This window comes from Leuciscus leuciscus, assembly GCF_965113295.1.
Source record: "Leuciscus leuciscus genome assembly, chromosome: 21".
Taxonomy (NCBI): Eukaryota; Metazoa; Chordata; class Actinopteri; order Cypriniformes; family Leuciscidae; genus Leuciscus; species Leuciscus leuciscus.
This window is the reverse complement of record NC_138745.1, coordinates 4,779,074-4,799,681: the sequence shown is the minus strand read 5'-3', so window position 1 is coordinate 4,799,681 and position 20,608 is coordinate 4,779,074. Positions and strand designations below refer to the sequence as shown.

Below are 20,608 nucleotides of genomic sequence, written 5' to 3'. Positions count from 1 at the left end.
CAGTGTGCTAGATGTTTGTCACATGACCTTATCACACTTATGCATGAGAGGCGTCCAGTTATTATTACACCCAAAACAATGCCATTATGCATTTTTTCATTTTCAGTTTGTGTTGTTTAACACATTCAAATGGAAATTATTGCACAAATAAAATGGAAATATTTCTTTGTAGTACAGTACCAGTGTATATATATATTTTATAAGAACCCAACACTGCAGAAATGAACATTATTCCACTATATATTGTTCAAACAGCTTCATCAAAAGCACACATTTTATTTAATAACAAACAGACATTACAAAATCGAACTTCAAAAGTAGAAAACATTTTAAAATATACAATTTGTAAGTGCCACAGCATAAGAGCTTTGATGGACAATATGGCACATTGGGGATTTTTTAAATATGTGAAAGAGCTCTAAAATAACAATACAAAAAATCAAAGTAAATATTTATAAGAACTGTTGAAATTTTCTAAGTAGAAAAACTGAGAAAACGAGTTCCCTGATTATTTACTAGTTAAAATCTATCCCCCCCAACTAAATTAATACATTTAAAGGGACAATAATGCATACTAATATTTTGTTTTGTAAGACATTTTCATACCATTTTTGTTCATGAAAACGTGCCACTCAAATATTTAAAAGCACCGTGAACACTAGCAATATGCAGTCGATTTATTATGCATAGTTGAAAAGCACTCGGGTGGAACTGACGGAAAGACTGCACACAGAACTGTGGGAAAATCACAGAGGTCTTGGCATGCAACTTCACTTTTTGGGGCTGTAGTGTGCAAGAGGCGAGCCCTGGACGTAAGTGAGAATGGCGTTCTGGAGGAAGCTGGCTCTCTGCGCCTCGTCCTCACGAATGCGCTGGATCTCTCCTTCTCTAATGCGCAGCCGCTCCAGCAGAGAGGAGATCTCACTCTCTTTGTCCAGAAGGGCCTCTCTGTGGGCGGTGCTGAGAACTGATCCAAAACACAAACAGTGTCAATGAGCCTGCAACAGGCATCAGGTTACATAACACACACACACATAGACAGAACAAAAACAAGCCTTCACTATGTCAAATGAGTTACATAAACAATCCAGGTATTGCAAGACACTTTTATAAACTATTTAGTGCTGGGCAACGATTAATCGCATCCAAAATAAAAGTTTGTGTTTGCATAATATATGTGTGTGTACTGTGTGATGGATTTTTTTTTATTAATCATAACTAACATTTCTTTTTCTTGAAGGAATAACATCAATATGCATCTGAATCCTAAATGTTTTCAAACCCTTTGGTCAAAAAACCCTCAGTCAGTTTGTGTGTGTGTGTGTGTGTGTGTGTGTGTGTGTGTGTGTGTGTGTGTGTGTGTGTGTGTGTGTGTGTGTGTGTGTGTGTGTGTTAGTGAATCATGTCTGAATATAACAAAAGGGGAAATTAAACTAGACGGATGTCTAGGTTTATAAACTCGTGACTAGTAACAGAAGGGTTTGCATATGAAGAACCAATCAAATTGTAGGGAAATTATGTAGTGTATCATGTCTTTTGCCATGCTCCTATTCTGTAAAAACTGTTGTATTCTTTTTGCTGGTGGGATTCTCTCCTCCGGTCGTGATTAAAGCATATTCAAAGGCACTGTCTGGAGTCTGTCTAGTTAATGCTGCGCAGCAAGCTAGTTAGGGAAGCTTATTAGACACTATGATAGTGTTATAGGAAAAGGGATGAGACGTCATCTGTCTCAAGTTGTCGACTGTAGACACAGAGATAGAGTATAAAGATTATTAAGTGTCGACTGTAGACACAGAGATAGAGTATAAAGATTATTAAGTGTCGACTGTAGACGCTTGGGTGTCGATTGGAGACGCCCCAGGTAAATTTAAGTCAGGTGCGAAAGAAGGGAAAAATCTACCACAATTGTGTATAATTATTTTGTACATATAAATACACACATATGTATGTATATATTTAAGAAAAATGTGTTGTTTATATATAAAATATTTATATATAATATAAATGATGTCTAAATATATATATATATATATATATATATATATATATATATATATATATATACATACACATGCAAATATTTCTTAAATATATACATACATGTGTGTGTATTTATATATACTAAATAATTATACACAGTACACACACATATATTATGTAAACACAAACTTTTATTTTGGATGTGATTAATCGTTGCCCATCACTAAGACTATTCTAAAGCTTAAAGAGGCGTAATCTATGTTTACCCTTCATCTCTCTCTCCAGAGCAGCGATCTTCTCTTTCAGTCCGCTCTGTGTCGTTCTCTCGGCCTGTAGATGACCGATCTGCTCCTGAAGCTCCACACGCACTCGTGTCACTTCTGACACTTTCTCCTGCTCTTTACCTGCAAGGTCCTGTGTTCAGAGACATTCACATTGATTCATTTAAATCAGGGTTATCACTGTTAACTACAACGAAAAATTATTAAAAACATTAATTTCTGGAAATAAACATTAAATTAAAATATAATATAATTGGAAAACAGAAAATTCAGCTGAAGTACTAAAATAACTGAAACTTAAAGATTTAGTTCACCCAAAAATGAAAATTCTGTCATCATTTACTCAACCTCATGTCGTTCCAAACCTGTAAGACTTTCATTCATCTTCAGAACACAAATGGAGATATTTTTTATGAAACGAGAGCTTTCTGTCCCCCATAGACAGCAACGTTATTACCACTTTCAAGGCCCAGAAAAGTTAGTAAAGACATCGTTAAAATAGTCCAAGTGACTACAGTGGCTCAACCTTAAAGGGATACTCCACTTTTTTTTGGAAATGGGCTCATTTTACAACTCCCCCAGAGTTAAACAGTTGAGTTTTACCGTTTTCGAATCCATTCAGCCGATCTCCGGGTCTGGCGGTACCACTTTTAGCATAGCTTAGCATAGATCATTGAATCGGACAGGACCATTAGCATCTCTCTCAAAAAAAGGACCAAAGAGTTTTGATATTTTTCCTATTTAAAACTTGACTCTTCTGTAGTTACATCGTGTACTAAGACCGACGGAAAATGTAAAGTTGCGATTTTCTAGGCTGATATGGCTAGGAACTATACTCTCATTCCTGCGTAATAATCAAGAAACTTTGCTGCCGTACCATGAGTCCAGCAGGCGTAATGATATGACGCAGCACCTGAAAATAGTCCCCAGCACGGTAACTTCCAACGTGACCGGGACTAAGTTTGTCTAACCTATTAGACCTATTTTCAGGGGCTGTGTCATATCATTACGCCTGCTGCACTCATGGTACGGCAGCAAAGTTTCTTGATTATTACGCAGGAATGAGAGTATAGTTCCTACCCATATCAGCCTAGAAAATCGCAACTTTACATTTTCCGTCGGTCTTAGTACACGATGTAACTACAGAAGAGTCAAGTTTTAAATAGGAAAAATATCGAAACTCTTTGGTCCTTTTTTTGAGAGAGATGCTAACGGTCCTGTCCGATTCAATGATCTATGCTAAGCTATGCTAAAAGTGGTACCGCCAGACCCGGAGTTCGGCTGAATGGATTCGAAAACGGTAAGACTCAACTCTTTAACTCTGGGGGAGTTGTAAAATGAGCCTATTTCCCAAAAAAGTGGAGTATCCCTTTAAGTTTATCAAGCAACCAGAATACTTTTTGTGCGCAAAACAAAAACAAAAATAACGACTTTATTCAACAATTTCTTCACTTCCGTGTCAGTCTCTGATGCTCCTGACAGTGTAAACGTTGCAGCACTTCCTGGTTCTACATCAGAACGCTGGCTCACTATTGGTCGGCTCCTGCGTCAGCATCACACGCATGTGTCGTGATGCTCACGTGGCCAGAGTCGGAGACTGACATGGAAGAGAAGAAATTGTTGAATAAAGTTGTTATTTTTGTTTTTTGGCGCACAAAAAGTATTCTCGTCACTGTAGTCACATGGACTATTTTAATGATGGCTTTACTACCTTTCTGGGCCTTAAACGTGGTTATAACGTTGCTGTCTATGGAGTGTCAGTTCTTGGATTTAATCAAAAAGATCTTCAATCGTGTTCTAAAGATGAACAAAGGTCTTACGGGTTGGAAACGACTTGAGGGTTAGTAATTAATGAGTGAACTAACCATTTAAAGTTAGGGATTTTATTTTATACCTGGAACTCAACTTAATTATAAAAAATTTGAATTATAATTATAAAACTTTCATATTGATTTTAATCTATAATTAATTGAATCTATCATTACTCATAATAAAATTAAAAGGAATGTGCTCAGTGACGCTGGAGTGGCTCAGCATCTCTCCACAGGACTCAGTACCTGCTGTAGCTCCTCTATCCTGCGGCGGAGCGAGTCCATCTCGATGTTCTGCTGGCCCACTCTGGCGTGCAGCTCTGAGAGCGTTTGCTTCTGCTGGGTGCAGTGGTTCTGCGACTCGTCCCGGGACTGACGAACCGCTCGCAGCTTCTCCTCCAGGCTGGTCAGGTGCTGCTGCTGCAGAGCGATCAGAAGATCGTGTGGTTTTGAGGAACCACACTGCTAACGTGGGAACATTTCAAGAAGCGTTTGCATACCTCCTCCAGTCGCACTTGGGCTCGCACTTTCCCAAGCTCCTCCTCGGCTTGAGCTCTCTCGGTCACTAGAGATGCTTTCGCTCTGCTGAGATCCTACATAAAAAAGACAAACTATGACTCAAGTGCAAATGCGGTTCTTCATTCTGTGAATCTTCTTAATGTACCATTAAAAACGATGATATTCCAAAACCAATAATAAGGCTTTTTTTTTTATTTCAACTAAAAAACGGAAAGCACTGTGAAATTGACACTCAGCGCCTCATTAGGCTGCTACAGTGAGAGTTCCCGGTGAAAACAAGTACAAAAAAGCATTTGTGGACACTAGGGATGTGCAAAGCAGCCGGTATTTGTATCTGTATTTGTATTTGTTGAGGGGGGGAAAGTATTTGTATTTGTATTCGAGTAAAATTCTAAATAGGTGTAAAAATCCAGTTTTTTTGTGTTACACTTCTAATTTATGTTATAGTGTAAGTATTCTTTAATTATATCCATTATAATAATTATGGATATGCAATATTGGTTGATGTTTTTCCTTAAATCCAGCAATGAACATAACTGCTTTTCTGACGGACTGATATTAATAACATAATGACGGCTTTTTATTTCACTTCTCATCTCCATAAATATAAAGCTAATGCAAGGGCTAGAAATCAATAAATTCTTTGCTGATACTTCCTCGTCATCATGGAGAGCGCAGTTCGCACCGCTTTCTCCTTTCCACAAGCGCTTGCTCTCTCGTGGCGTCTGTCGTTGCTATGCAACCGCGCCGCTCATTTGAAATCTGCACGCGCAAAAAACGCGCTATGTGAACAACGTATGACAACGTGACATTAGCCTAATCCAAAATATTTCCATATGTGGCTCTTTCCTCCTTTCTTATCAACAAGTGGATTTACAGCCACCACATCAGCAGCACCGCTGGTCAGGAAACGCAGCTTTTTGAAATAAAGTTTTTCTTGTTCCCGAATACAATTTTGAAGTATTTGTTCGAAATAAGTATTCGTAAAAAACTAATTATTTGTGTCTTTCCGAATACCGTATTCGGGTTCGGCTCCACCCCTAGTGGACACTCAACCTTAGTTTTCAATTGGAATGAATAGTTCACCAAAACATGAAACTTTTTCCATTATTTACTCTCATTCCAAACCTTAATGCTCTTTTGTTTTTGCAAGGAACACAAAAGTGGAATTTAACAAGTGACAAGGACATAAAAAGCATTCAATAAACTATAAAAGTGTTGCATGTGACCGCAGTGTCATATTTCAAGTGCTCAGCAGAACCTGCTCACTATGAACTGTCTCTGCATAGCAAATGCTGTTGAATGAGCACTTTTTATAACCAAATATGGGTTTGGAACAAGACGAGTACATAATGACACATTGTTAATGTTTGAAAGTAATAGTCCTGCAGAGATGATGTATTTTTGTATGCAAGGCATTTTAGCACTTACGGTTTCATCGTCCCGAAAACAAAGAGTTTTTTAATGGCTGAAATGTGATCTGTGGTGAACACAAGCTCAAGATATTTTCACCTTTTACTCTACAACATAAAATACATCAGTAATACCTAACAAGTGATTTTTTTGACTTGTCATTAGACAGCATCACAGTAAACAGGTCAAATCATCTACTCACTAGATGCTTTCCCAGCCTCAATGTGTTTATAAGCGCTTTATTGCACAATATTATAACTCAAACTTTCGGGGAAATTGGTTTAAAGAGACTGAAAGAGTTATGGGAAGGTTAATGGTGATGTTGAAATCGTGAGCGTGGTGTAGTTCGTTCGCTTTTTACCTCTGGAGAATGTATTCAGGCTTCATTTGTGAAGATTATCATGATGAACAAAACATGTAGGAATCATAAACTTTAGAGCTTATTTTCTGCAATAATCCAAAAGCCAACGGACAGCTCCTATTGTTTTTTTTTTGAAGGAACCAGGGTCACGTCAACTTATGGTTTGGCCTACAAAAATACATCATCACTGCAGCGCTCTATATTTCATTCATCTTGAGGTTAGTTTTGGGAATAATCTTGTCTACTTCTTCTAATTGGATCCGCTGTCCCTCCAGTTTGAGGATGCGTTCTTGAAGAGCTCTTTCACTTTCTTCCTGGTGCCTTGTCAGGTGATCCACCTGGAGAAAAAAAAAAGGATAATATTATGTTTAGCAGCAGCAACTAAAAATGTACGTAAAACCTATAATTAAAATCTCTGGGTTTCACATCTTCACCTCCTTCTGTCGCAAACTGTCCACGTCCTCAAGTGCCTGCTTAGATCTTCTCTTCTCCATGTCCAGCCGTTCTAATGGAACCAAGAAAATATGAATCCTAATTTAAAACCAATCTGAAATACAATCTATTGTGCCCGAGATGGAAGTCATGTGACACCTTCGGTTTGTGCGAGTCGCAGCTTGAGTTCAGCAGTGGTGTTTGTGAGCTCCTGCTTCAGCTCAAAGATCTGATCCTGTTGTGTTTTACATCTGCGTTCGCTCTCCTCCAGCTGTGAGTTTTAAAGGTTCTGGTTAAATCACACACACACACTCAAGAAGCTCCATCATATGAAATGCTTCGTCTCTGTACCTTGTTCCGAAGCTGGAGGTTCTTCTCTGACAGACTGTTCACCTCCTTCAGAAGCTTGCCTTCCCTCAGAGCGCTTTCCTACAAACCAAAAACCATTACAAATCAATTACCATGAATTAATACAAAAGTTAAATGATCTAGTATTATATTGTTATCATCCACAAAACTTTGGAGTTGCTAAGATTTTTTTCTTTTTTGAAAGAAGTCTCTTATGCTCAGCAAGAATGCATTTATTTGTAATATTGTGAAATATTATTACAAGTGAAAATAACTGTTTTCTATGTGAATTTATTTTAAAATGTCATTTATTTGATCAAAGCTGAATTTTCAGCATCATTACTCCAGTCTACAGTGTCACATGATCCTTCAGAAATCATTCTGATATGCTGATTTCAGAATTCCATACTCTTCCAGACTCAAATGTCCAAACCATATTTAACATAAATGGCTCATACAGCATTATATTTGGTATTATAGTACAGTTAGCTGTAAATATTTTTCTTTTCCCAGGATTTTTTTTGTTTTGTGTTGTTTTTCTCAAAGTGATAACATGCTTATATGATGAGAAGAAACCCCAAAACACTTTATAACCTGAATATATTCACCTCTGATACAATTAGGGGTGTAATGGTTCAAATTACTCACGGTTCGGTTTTTATCATGGTTTTAGGGTCACGGTTCGGTATATTCTATGTTCAGGGAATAAAGGACTACAGTCAAGTAAAAAAAGAACAAATAATCAAACTAAAAGCAACAAGTTCAAGAACAAGTTCTCTCGCGTCTTGCGCTCGAAAGTCTTTTGGCAAGGCTTAAATGAGTTTAGTTCAAACACAGATGGCAAGGTGTGCTGTTCAGGTCTCACTTGGACTCGTGCGCTATCAACACTCGGGTGATGACTGCGTAAATGAATGCTCATTAGAGCATACGGCACTCCTATTGAACAAAGTTTAGGGGAAGCCAGAATGTGTATCCATCGACAGAAACATACTGTACATTCGCCGAACTCTGTCTGTCTGTTTTATTTATGTTCAACAATTTTCAACTCGGTGCAAGTGCCAAACGGTATGGTTCGATTTTTTACTGAGAACCGTTAGACCCTATTGGAGAATTTCATCTGTCTCATACATGGGCCCAAATAAATGCTGTAATTTTAGTGAAAACTAGGCCTAGGAGTATGGAAGGCCTAAAATTATGGGAAACAGAGAAAACAGGTCAAAAGGGGACAAAATGATGGGAAACACTGAACAGGCCAAAAGTGTATGTCGGGATAAAAACTGGGAAGGGTTGTGTGAGGACAGGATAAAAACTGGGTGAAAGGTTGTACAAGGACAAGAGTGGAAAAGTACCCAAAAACCATATATGAAATCATATTTAAGAAAGAGCATGCGCCAGTAAGGCCACCAATAGAAATTAGACATTGATGCAGGTGTTTCTAATCGTGGTGAAGTGACGAGGAGGAGCAAAGAGAAAAAGATAACTATGTTAACGCTAATTGGACACCAAGTGAGGTAATGGGACACCAAGAGATGAGAAAAAAGGTATAAGACCTAAGTGTAAACCATTGTAATATCAGATGTCCGGATGGCCAGCCGGCTTCTCACTTTGTTGCTTGTCAATAAAGTGAATTCTTCTGACCTGGAACCTCGACTCTGAGAAACTTCTATAAAAAGAACTATGAATTTGTCACAACAACCCCTACTGTAAATATGGTTTGATGTTGCACGATCACCAAACAGCAAAGTACATCCTGAGTGAAGTTCAAAAGAGACTCACTTATGGCAAAAAGACAAACAGTTCTGCGTAAAATGTGCGCCTTGAATTAATTCAGTTGTGTTCGACAATCACTAAATGATCACTGAACTTTTGCCATGAAAACACTGCTTTTATGATACATTTATTTTTAGAGAACTGAATAGGGTGTTAACATAATTTTATTTCCATACTTATCCAGGTCTGGAAATTATCAAATCAAATTCCATACTTTTTCAAACATATTTGCTGCTCAAGAAAAATTTCTGATTATCAATGTTATGCTTAATATTTTTGTTGAATCTGTTATACTTTTTTTTTTTAATGATTATTTGAACAATGGAAAGTTCAAAAGAACAATTTATTTGAAATTGAAATTATATAGATATAAATAATACATTTAAAATAGGTTGTACATTACTGCCGCCAAAACTTTTAGACGGTAGTGTATATGTGTATAATAATATATGATAAAAATATATGTACCACCAATCTTCTTATATTAATCGGTTACATTAAACAAAAACATTAAAATATTTTTTTTGTGCGTGTGATTTAATAACGCATTGATCAGAGGAATAAGGAGTAAAGGAAATAATCAAAAGATGAACCTGTAACATGGTGTAAAAACAGTGCACTGGGTGTTTCTGAATACCTCCTGCTCTTTCTTGATCTCTCTGGACTGTCTGTCTCTGAGCTCGGTTTTCTCCATTTTAACTCGAGTCAGCAGCTCACCCAGGTCATGAGTCTTCTGCTCCGACAGAGCAAGAGCGGCCTCCGTCATCTGCAGTCTGAACAACAAAACAAACACTTCAGCTTCGTGAAACATCCCAAAGTACAAAAAACAACTTAAAGGGGATGGTTCAGAGTAATTTCAACCTAGGGTCCTTTGTACCATGACCTCGAGCCAAACACCCCCCCAGAAGCTTTTTTTCCCTTGGTCGAACATTATTAAAGCTTATTTAGAGATATCAGCCGAATGGCTTAGTGCAGGCGCTAATGGATCCAAGGTTGTATCTCGTAAATTACCCCACTAATAATGGTACCAAACTTCTACAGTTCTGTACTGATAAAACGAGGCATTGGAAAGTTTGTAAGTACATCAGGAGTTTATTTAAATAACACTTGCCTGATGGCTAATGCTAGCGCTAACCCGGACGTCGACGTCACTTCCATGATTTGGGAAAAGCCCGTAAAAGTCCTGACAGAAAGCGATGCATTTTTAAAAAAAAATGTCCAAAGTGTTGACAACTTAGTGTTAACTAATAATTGTTGCAAACTGGTACCACCAACAAAATATCAGTGCATTCCTGGAACTGGGCGTCGTCACACTACATCCTCATGCATCGCTTTCTGCCAGGACTTTTACATGCTTTTCCCTAATCACTGAAGTGACCTCGACGTCCGGGTTAGCGCTAGCATTAGCCATCAGGCAAGTGTTATTTAAATAAACTCCTGATGTACTTACAAACTTTCCAATGCCTCGTTTTATGAGTACAGAACCTATTTGTACTACTGTAGAAGTTTAGTACCATTCTGGGCATTATTAGTGGGGTTTTTTACGAGATACAGCCTTGGATCCATTAGCGCCTGCACTAAACCATCCGGCTGATATCTCTAAATAAGCTCTAACTTTAATAATGTTCGACTAAGGGAAAAAAAGGCTTCTGGGGGGTGTTTGGCTCGAGGTCGTGATGCAAAGGACCCTAGAATACTCTGAATCATCCCTTTAATGTAGAACATGTATGGATGCCTACTTGGCTGTGAGAGAATTCACAGATGATTTCTGCTCGCTCAGTGCTTCTTTTAACTGCCCTAGACGTATTGATGAATTTCTGCAAGAAATCCAAAACCACATGCTGTCATCATTCGATCATTTAGTCACCCAAAAAGCAGGTTTGGTTCAACTTAGTAACACTAACCTGCTGCTCCTTCCCATCTCGTCTTTCTGTCTTTCAATGGTATCCATGAGACTAAGAAACTTCAGGCCACATGGAGAGAAGGGCTGTTAGTTGTCAATCCACCCACAGTTTAAGCGAATAATCCCAGCCACCCTCACCTGTCGGCCCTTCTCCTCCTTTAGGAGCTGGATCTCTTTGCTGAGCACTTGAGTCCTGCTCCGGCTGTCTCGAAGTGTGGACTGCCTGTCTGCATTGTGATTCATGGACTGTTCTGGGAATAAGAATAAGAAGTGTAAACAAATTGAAGGCATATTTACACAGCCATGTTAATGTTGCTCTAAAGCGGCTCTCTGTCTGCTCAAAATTCTGTGTAAAGACACAAGATTTGTTCTTGTATTAAAGCTGCAGTAAGAGATTTCTGAGAAATGCTGTTGAAAGCGGATTGGACAGAGAAGAATAGAATAGAATGAGGCATTTATATAGTGTTTTCATATGTACTACTGTACACCCAAAGTGCTTTACAATCATATCAGGGGATCTCTCCTCAACCACCACCAGTGTGCAGCATCCACTTGGATAATGCGACGGCAGCCACAGTACAACGGCGCCAGTGCGCTCACCACACACCAGCTATAGGTGGAGAGAGGAGAGAGAGAGCACCACAACACACACTTGATAGGGGAGGAGAGAGAGAGAGAGAGTGAGCGAGCAAGAGGGAGATTTTTAAAAAAGACTGTAGAAAGAGAGATGGCTGAGAGACATTACAAAAGAGAAAAGCTCAGAGGAATATCACTGGAAAAAGAAAGGGTTGCGATCAGACAAGAGCTTTAGGACCCGATTTAATATCAGAAAAGCTTTCCAGTGCTGGAGAGACCTAAGCGTGAAGGCCTGAAAACAGACGCAGAGATTGTGTTGTTTCTGCTCCATGCGTGAGTACATTGGTTTTGCTGTGTTTCACAGAATCAAGCTTTGCTGTTGTTGTAATGTTAGCTATAGTAACAGGACAGTGTTGAGTGTCATTGCTTGTCTGGAGCTGCTGGTGACTAACAACCAACTCTTTCTTGCTTGTATATATTCTTGTGTACTGTATGTTCAGTTTTTGTTCTTCCTTGTTGTTCGTTCATCATCTTTGCATTATTTTTCGCGAAGATTTCAAATATCAACAAGGTTTCTCAGAAATCGGTTCTCAGTACTGCACCTTTACAGCAAGACACTACAGGTAAAACCATTGTTTTTCAGCCACTGGTCAGTTTTGAGATTTTGGCCTATTTTCCTTCCATAACATCTTCTTTCAGACTAGTAGAAAGAAAAAATCCAAAGTAAACATTTAAGTGTTGTGTGTCTGTAAATTTCAATTACAATACATATCTGTAAAAAGCATTTTACAGTTATATGCCAATCTATACTCTGAATGTTTTTGCAGAGGAGTTTGTTCATTTATATAATACCTTATTCCTAAAATCATACTGAAAATTATGTTTTTTCTGACTGTTGACAGTATTTTCTGATTTATGCAATGATAAAAAAAAAGAGATCCAAAATCCTTGAATACGTCAACAAAATGAAACAAGAATTTTGAACCCAGCTTCATCCAGTGTTCAGATTTCTGTTCTGGAAATGTATGCAAAAATATTATTGCCTTAACATTTCAAAAACCTTATAATACAAAACAATTGTCTTAAAGGGGTGGTAAAATAAGTCTCTGATGTCCCCAGAGTGTGTATGTGAAGTTTTAGCTCAAAATACCCCACAGATATTTTTATATAGCATGTTAATATTATTACTTTTTGAGGGTGAGCAAAAACGCACCGTTTTGTGTCTGTCCCTTTAAATGCAAATGAGCTGCTGCCTGTGACACAGAGGGCGGAGCTTCAAGAGTTTGTCTCCTTTTACCTCACACAGACATGCACTGAAAATGTGCCTCACCGATGGCTCTGAGCGTGTCACTGGGAATGTTGTTTCCAGCCATCTCCAGTTTGAGCAGTGTGCGGTTCTGCTGCATTGCCTCCAGCAGAGATCGGCCTCCCAGCAGCCCCATGTTGTTCCATCGGACATCTGTAAACACATCAGACTCGACTTATTATTTTGAACAATACTTTTATAGAGACTGCACTCAAAAGGAACCATTTCTAGACCAGTGGATCCCAACCTTTTGATTTCATAGTTTATTTGAAGGCCCTCCTCATTCACAATTTCTACATGATATATACATTTTAGAAATATGTACATTATTTGTTATAAAAATAACCAAATAATAAGAAATATCTTGATTTTTTTGTTGTTTATGCTTATTTTCATGGTTATTTGAAATACTTTTAAGTCATCTTGAGGCCCCCGGTTGAGAGAGAACATTAACATGCTTTTCAAGACTTTTAAAAAATGTAATCATTTTACATTATAGTTTCCAGGTCAGAAATCATCCTTTTAAAATTTCCTGATATTTTCAGGCTTTTTTCATGTCTGCACAAATGACGTCATGGACTTTAGATGTTTAGATCTATGATAATTAAGTTTTACTACAAAGGCTGTAATGAATGAATTACATATATGTATGATGTTATAAAGATTTCTATTTCAAATAAATGCTGCGTTTTTTATCTTTCTATTCATTAAAGAATCCTGAAAATGAATCAGAGTTTCCATAAAAATATAAAACTGTTTTCTACACTGATAATAATAAGAAATGTTAATTGAGCATCAAATCATCATATTAGAATGATTTCTGAAGGATCATGTGACACTGAAGACTGGAGTAATGATGCTGAAAATTCAGCTTTGATCACAGGAATAAATTACAGTTTACAATATATTCACATAGAAAATAGTTATTTTAAATTGTAATAATATTTCACAATATTACTGTTTTTATTGTATTTTTGATCAAATAAATGTAGCCTTGGTGAGCAGAAGAGACTTCCTTTAAAAACATTACAGACCCAAAGGTAGTGTATTGAGCCATCAATAGGGCATATCAGTTACAGATTAAAAAAAAGAAAAAAGTTAGACCTGTTAAAGCATTTTAAATATATTTAAATGATTAGTCAGATTCATTAATAAAGATGTGCATACAGACAATAAGCCAAAGAAATATTGCACATCACCACACAGTTGCAATAGCACAATAAGGTTTAAAAAAGAGCGACTGGCATCTTGCTAAACATTTACATTTCATCAGCCTCAGAGAACTGGGACAACAACACACAGTGCTTGCTGACAGACAACAGTGAGTGTGTAATGTGCTGGTTTGGCTCACCCAGCTCTTGCAGAGTGCTGTTCCTCTTGAGGGCCACACACAGCTCTGCGGCCCCCTGGTGGTTCATCTGATTGTTGCGCAGGTCGAGCTGGGTGAGAGAGGTGTTGGAGGCCAGACCTTCACAAAATATGGAAAATCCTTCCTCCCACATTCCCAGAGCATTCCACTCCAGCACAAGTCTCCAAGCAAAACAGAAACAATCATTTGATATTTTACCATATTTCCAACAGAACTAAATCCTAAAAGATTTTTTTGAGATGAAATGATGGTGGCAAACAAAGTACCGTAATAGTTTTAGACTAATATTAACTGTTATGCTATTACGTGGTCATTTTTGTTACTGAATCAAAATTGTCCCCATTTGCACAAATTATATATTTTTTTAAATATATTAAATATATTTCAAATAAAAATATTACCATTTTATTGTTTTAATTAAAAAGTAAAAAAAAATAATATATATATATATATATATACACTTTTCACCTGATGTCACAAAAATGTCTTGTGAAAGGCTCTTTCTTTTGATTTTAAATGTTAGATAATATACTTATGGGTGATACTTATGGGGACACATACACGGTTTAGAAACTTTCAGTCTCTTTCTTAATGTGGAGGAAAATAGGAAATACAATCGTTCGAACAAATCAAACCATTAAAGGTTAGAAACGAGTATTAAAAATCCCTCACCTGCGCAGCGTCTTGTTCCTCACTAATAACTGGCCCAAAGCCTCAGCTCCTGTTCCTCTCATGTTGTTGCCCTGAAGAGAAAGTATGTTTTTAGGAAATGCATTACAGGCCAAGTATACATTTAAAGGGGTGTTGTAGGAGCCAAAATGTGTTTGGGTTATGTGTTGTTCTCATTTTGACCATTGAGTGGCGCTGTGATATCAGTGTATAAATGTAGCCTTCCTTATGTTGTAGTTTGGTGTGTTGCCCCGGAAAGGCAAAAAGGTTTTGACCGCAATAGCTGCGGTAAACGTATTTAAACAACAAATCCAATTCTGGACATTGTGCACGGTGCTGTTGTGGAGCCAATAAACTGTGTATGATGATGCAATTGAAGAATGGTCTTCTCGTTTTTAATGGAGGAGATGAACAACGTAATACCAAAGCAAGAAAGTGAGTCAACCTAATCACTCCGGGACCAAAACAACTCAGTAGCTTAAAATATCAGATTTAGCTCCTACAGGTGGTATAATGCCCTTTTCACAAGATGTAAAATAAGTCTCTGATGTCCCCAGAGTGTGTATGTGAAGTTTTAGCTCAAAATACCCCACAGATATTTTTATATAGCATGTTAATATTGCAAATTTTTGAGGGTGAGCAAAAACGCACCGTTTTGTGTCTGTTCCTTTAAATGCAAATGAGCTGCTGCTTCCGGCACAGAGGGCGGAGCTTCAGGAGCTTGACATTTTCAAGAAATTTTAGCCTTTTATGTTCAAACCGGATTCAGACAATGATGGAGAGACTCAAGAAGAAGTGACGACACGTAGAGGCAACAGGACATTTCTGAATGGTTAGTTAATGAATTTATGAAGCTGATGTGTAGTTATCTTCTAGTCATTGATTAGCATATTCTGTCTTTATAATCTATCAATCGTGTTCAGGGGGCGGGGTTTATGTAAATTCTAGGGTTGGTGATGTCACTAACCCGGGAGGAATGTTGTGTAGTCTCTACCAGCCGTTTGTTGTAGTTCTTAAAAAGTAATTTCTTTAAAAGCAAATATCTCCCTTTGCTTTGAACTTTGAGCGTTGTAACTTTGCAGATGTTGTTTATGCTCAAACAGCAACATTACACACTAACTAAAGTTAGAAAAGTCAAATCATAATCAACCACCCCTTTAAAAGCAAGAGGCAGACCAGTAAAATATGTACATATATTAATGCATAATTTAAATTCACCTTCAGATCCAAAACTTTCACTGTGGTGTTGGAGCAAAGCCCGTTGAGGAGCAGCTTGGCACCTGTAGATGAAGGGAAGAGTGTGAGTGGTTTTGAGTGTTAACTCATTCAAAAAGCTGTTTTCTATCATATGCTATTTCTTTGCTTTCTAGATATGGAAATCATTGTTTAAAAAGGAGTAAGTTAAAATGCTCTATTGAATATTCCCTTTCATGCACTGTGTAATATAGCCGTTTGTGAAGGTGAAAGGTCTGCAAAGTTTCAAAGATCAAAGATCAAGTTATTGTCTCCCAAAAGAATGAACCGATTCTGAAACGAGTCATTCTAGCCTTACTTCCTGTTACAAACCAACGTAGGTTTGACACGCGATGTAAGCGGTCGACCAATCACAACAGACTGGGCCATCTGACCAATCAGATTAGAGCAAGCTCTCAGAAAGAAGGGGTTTAGAGAGACAGGATCCTTTATCAAACCATTTCACACACTGAGAGAAAAGAGCTGATTCTACAATGTGTATTATGAGAAAATAAAGTGTTTTAATGACCTTTGATGCTTGTAAACCTATTGTAGGAGACTCCAAAACTAAATTAGGATTTCAAAACAAAATTTGCATTATTGCATAATAGTAGATGTGTGTGTACAAATATAATAATAATAATATATACACACACACGCATATAATATTAACAAAAACGTTTATGTTAGAGGTGAGTAATCACGATTCATCGATTTGACAGCACTAATTAGAAACCTTTAAAATGGCATAATAGGGTCACTTTAAAAAGTAACAAGTCTAAAGCAAAACAACAGGATTTTTGTAATAACTTAATCGGCTCATGCAAACATCAGTGTAATAATTATGCCTTCATCTAATGCCTGCTACAGACGGTGTGATTTCAGCAATCTTATAAGATCATTACAAATAAATCACACTGGATCTAATTAACTTTGGTACATGTATGTAGACTGTACGAGGATGACACCTATTGAATCTTAGGCTACGACGCAAGTTAGTATAGCAGAATAAACCGTCATCAGCATGTGCGTGTGGTGAACAAATAAAGCAAGATTTGGCAATTGTGATTTTATGTGCGCTGAAAAAAAGAGGAGGAAGCGAAAGAGGAGAATATGGATGCGGTCATGGCTGGGAAAAGAGGACAACTTGGCATGACAATTTTGCAACTGGAGCTTGAGGTAAGTAGTTTTAAGTTTTAGCATCATGTCAAGTTGATCAATACGCCATTTCATGTTGCATTTTTATTGGCTAGTCAGCAGACGTAGGTCGTAGCAGCAAACACACTGTGAGATGATCATGATGAAGTTCTAACACTGTCTGAATATTATCACAGGCTATCTTTGGTCATAAGACCGTGATAATGGCCGTCTTTGAACCTCTCTCACTGTACGACATACGACCACCGTTTAAGAGCCACGACCACAGAAACCGCCACGATTCGTCATCTTTAGTCTGAGACAGCCCAAAATCATACAATATGCATAAATAAATATGCATCGGGCATAAAAGATCCATGCTACGTTTTCAGATTTTGAGTAAATATCACAAAGCTTGTCAAAAACAAAAGATAAACATAGAAATGACATTTTGCATTATCTTACAAAGCGCATTTATACATCATATATATTGTTAGATATATAATGTGACTATTTTCATGGCACATTTTACCCATAAATTCTAATTTCCATAATGATGTTAATATTTGTTAATAATGTTAATTGTTTTGCACGGCCTGTAATTTATGCAGATCTTACTTAACAGTCATTTTTACAATAATAATCAAATAAAAATAGTATGCAAAATGCAAAAAAAGGTCCTGCAAACGAACTTTTTTTTGCTTTATGTAATATCAAATTTGGAATTTCAGGATTTTTCTGCGAGTTACCTTCCTCGCTGAGCATGCAGTCGCTGAGGATGATCTCAGTGAAGAGCGTGTCGTTCTGCAGGGCTCTTCCCAGCACGCCGCAGGTGTCCACGCTGAGGCTCTGCCCGCTCAGGTCCAGTCGACAGAGGCCCGTCACTGTCCTCGTGTCGTGCAGCTGAGCCAGCACTGATTCCTGAGTGTCTATTCCTCCCTCCTTACACAGCCTCAGGTACGACCTCCTGAAGTCCTCCATGACCTCCGTCACCTCTCACTGGGCTGTGGAGAAAAGGAAAAGGAGAGAATGTTATTGAAATTTTAATTACAATCTCCTTTCACTTGGATTTTAAACTGTCTCTGCCTGGTTCATTAACTCTATATGACTGTCCTCTTTATATGGCATTGAGTTTTAGGTCGCACTTTAGATGTACAGTATGTACATTAATAATGTTGTACATACTGCAAAACACTTTTGGGATACATGTAAGGTTAGGGACAGGTTTGATGGTATTGGTAGGTTTAAAGTGGTAAGGGAAGGTCAAAAGTGTTATTATAGATTTAATTACACGCAGGTAAGTTATATATATATTTTAAATAAAGGTGCAATGTAAAAACGTGTATGTACACAGTAAGTAAATTGTATAAAATGATTAATTTAAATCTTAGTACATAGCAGTTAAAGACACTTAATGTAAAGTGTGATCGAGTTGTTTTATTATTATTATTATTTATGACAAACAAATTGAAGACGGTTAAAAAAAGAGCAGTAACAGTTACTACAAAGTACTGGAAAATTTACTTATCTCTTCTCCCAAAATACATGCTTATTAGACAAAAAAATTATAATATTATAATTTATTTCCCATTTGTGATAAGAGGGTTAAAGAAATAAAATAAACATCTTCAAGCAGACATAACGTTACGTTGTTTGCATTTACTTACAATCGAGTCTTGCATACGTGCAAAAATAATTAACGCGCAACAGTCGGTTTACATGAGTTGAAGAGTCATAAAATTACAACTAACCTTTCTTTCTGCCGTTAAAATGCATTACTTTATTCAGGGTTGTGTCAGCAGATGTTGTTCAGCCTCTTATCTTCACTATTGTTTCGTTTGACAGTTTAAAGTATCCAGGAAGAGAAACGACTTCCGGTTTGAAACTGCAGAATTGTGGGAAATGTAGTTTTAGATGAGTAAAATATTGCGGTAAATTTCAAGATGCAAGGAAATTTAGCAAGATTTCCGTGTATCACAAAGTGAGAAAGGATAATCTATATTACAAGTGTCTATATTAAAGGTTGTTTGACAAAGTAAAACGTTTGTATGTTTGTTTTTCAGATGTAGTTGTAAGATCTTTGTTGACAGTTAGGCTGACTGAAGATGTTCCTTCATTCATCATATTTTATTTTACGTTTTTCAATATTTTCAACAATGCAACAATTAGCATGTAGCTTAGTACATGAAAAAAGATAACCGTTTTTAAACGATATAGCTTAACCTCACCACAAAGAGTAAATCAAAGTAAAACAAAGCATTTATCAACTGTACAAAACAGAATGTGATGCCGAAATGATATAAAAATATTCATCATTGTATCTTACATGTACAGTTGTGATTGTGATAAAGACACCCCAAGCTGTTTGCTGGCTAAATTAGTCCCCGTGTCAAAATATGGCTAATCGATATGATTAAGTTGACCAGTTTTCTGAATTCTGACAGCTTTATGATTTCTTATTATTATAATGTTTGTGGGTCAAAGTGATCGTAGATGGTTTAACACTTTAAAAAAGCACACTAATAAAAATAGTAAACTACTGAAAATAGCACAGATCAAAACAGTATTAAAACAAATGTATGACTATTTTTAACAAATATTTGTAATATTTTCTAATTGTATTTAATATTTTTTTCCCCACAAACTGTAAATATCATAGGTAAATATACTTTACTGTATATAGTAGGCTATAGTAAATTTTCAAATGTTATTTTAGGCCTCTGTTTATCCTTTTAGTTTTATCCCTAATACTCTTATTATTTTGCATTTTATACTAATTTTGAGCATATGTATGTGCTTTCTGAAAATGTAATTGTTGCAAGTGCTAATTATTTTTATTTACTTATTCACACTGGGATATACGTTCAGTCACGTGGTATATATAGTAACGGCTCTGGTAAAGACGTGTGTTGTTTCAGAACGTTTAAAATTGTGTGCAAACCAATTCCGCACCCTGTTTAGGCCGTCTTATATATTATTTACATACAAACAGTACTACTTTGATTTAACATGAATCGTTTGTATCTGACTACATTGAAAGCATAAGTACTTGTTTTCGTGGATAAAGTAGAAGAAGAGCGACGCGAACAAGTAGAATAATCGCTCTGGCAACCAGAGCTCAGCCAATCAAATTTGAGAATTGACTGGTAAGTAAATTTAGACGATCAAAATTACGTTACATTTCTCTGACAAGAAACAAGGCTAATAAGTAAGTAAGGTTTTCGTCCATAGTATTGTGTATTTATCACACACAAATTAGTATTAATTGTATACCGAGTGTTTACATTTTAACGGTTGTTTTTGAAACGTAGTAACTTAAGCTCCTCGTTGGCGGTTATACACTGGCTGGAAGATGTTACTTTATTTATTTATGATTTCAGTATTTTTATAATGCCTTACGTTAAGATTTGTGGTAAGTTACTGTATGTGAAAGCCGCTGTTTTTAATCGATATTGTTTACCATAGAAGTAACCACATAGAGTAAACAAAGTAAACTTTAG

General features: G+C 36.9%; 1 protein-coding gene across 1 annotated transcript; it reads right to left on the bottom strand.

Annotated features, from left to right (window-relative positions):
* Positions 1-241: 241 nt before the first annotated feature.
* lrrc45 (leucine rich repeat containing 45) lies at positions 242-19,004 on the bottom strand. Its single transcript, XM_082152119.1, has 18 exons — positions 18,860-19,004; positions 17,858-18,112; positions 15,957-16,018; positions 14,742-14,812; positions 14,052-14,230; positions 12,725-12,853; positions 10,957-11,069; positions 10,820-10,878; positions 10,655-10,732; positions 9,553-9,688; positions 7,149-7,226; positions 6,957-7,068; positions 6,800-6,870; positions 6,611-6,703; positions 4,573-4,665; positions 4,319-4,492; positions 2,247-2,394; positions 242-967 (listed from the first exon to the last, which is right to left on the bottom strand). Exons 2-18 carry the CDS (start codon positions 18,087-18,089, stop codon positions 771-773), a joined length of 2,025 nt encoding a protein of 674 aa, XP_082008245.1. The 5' UTR covers positions 18,090-18,112; positions 18,860-19,004; the 3' UTR covers positions 242-770.
* Positions 19,005-20,608: the final 1,604 nt, after the last annotated feature.

Excerpts from the sequence above, each read along its gene's own strand:
- lrrc45 (XM_082152119.1), bottom strand. The coding sequence starts at position 18,089 with ATGGAGGACTTCAGGAGGTCGTACCTGAGGCTGTGTAAGGAGGGAGGA. Across the intron at positions 16,019-17,857 it reads CTGCATGCTCAGCGAGGAAG|GTGCCAAGCTGCTCCTCAAC; the intron begins GTAACTCGCAGA and ends CTTCATCTACAG. Across the intron at positions 4,666-6,610 it reads AGCGGATCCAATTAGAAGAA|GATCTCAGCAGAGCGAAAGC; the intron begins GTAGACAAGATT and ends TTTTTTATGTAG.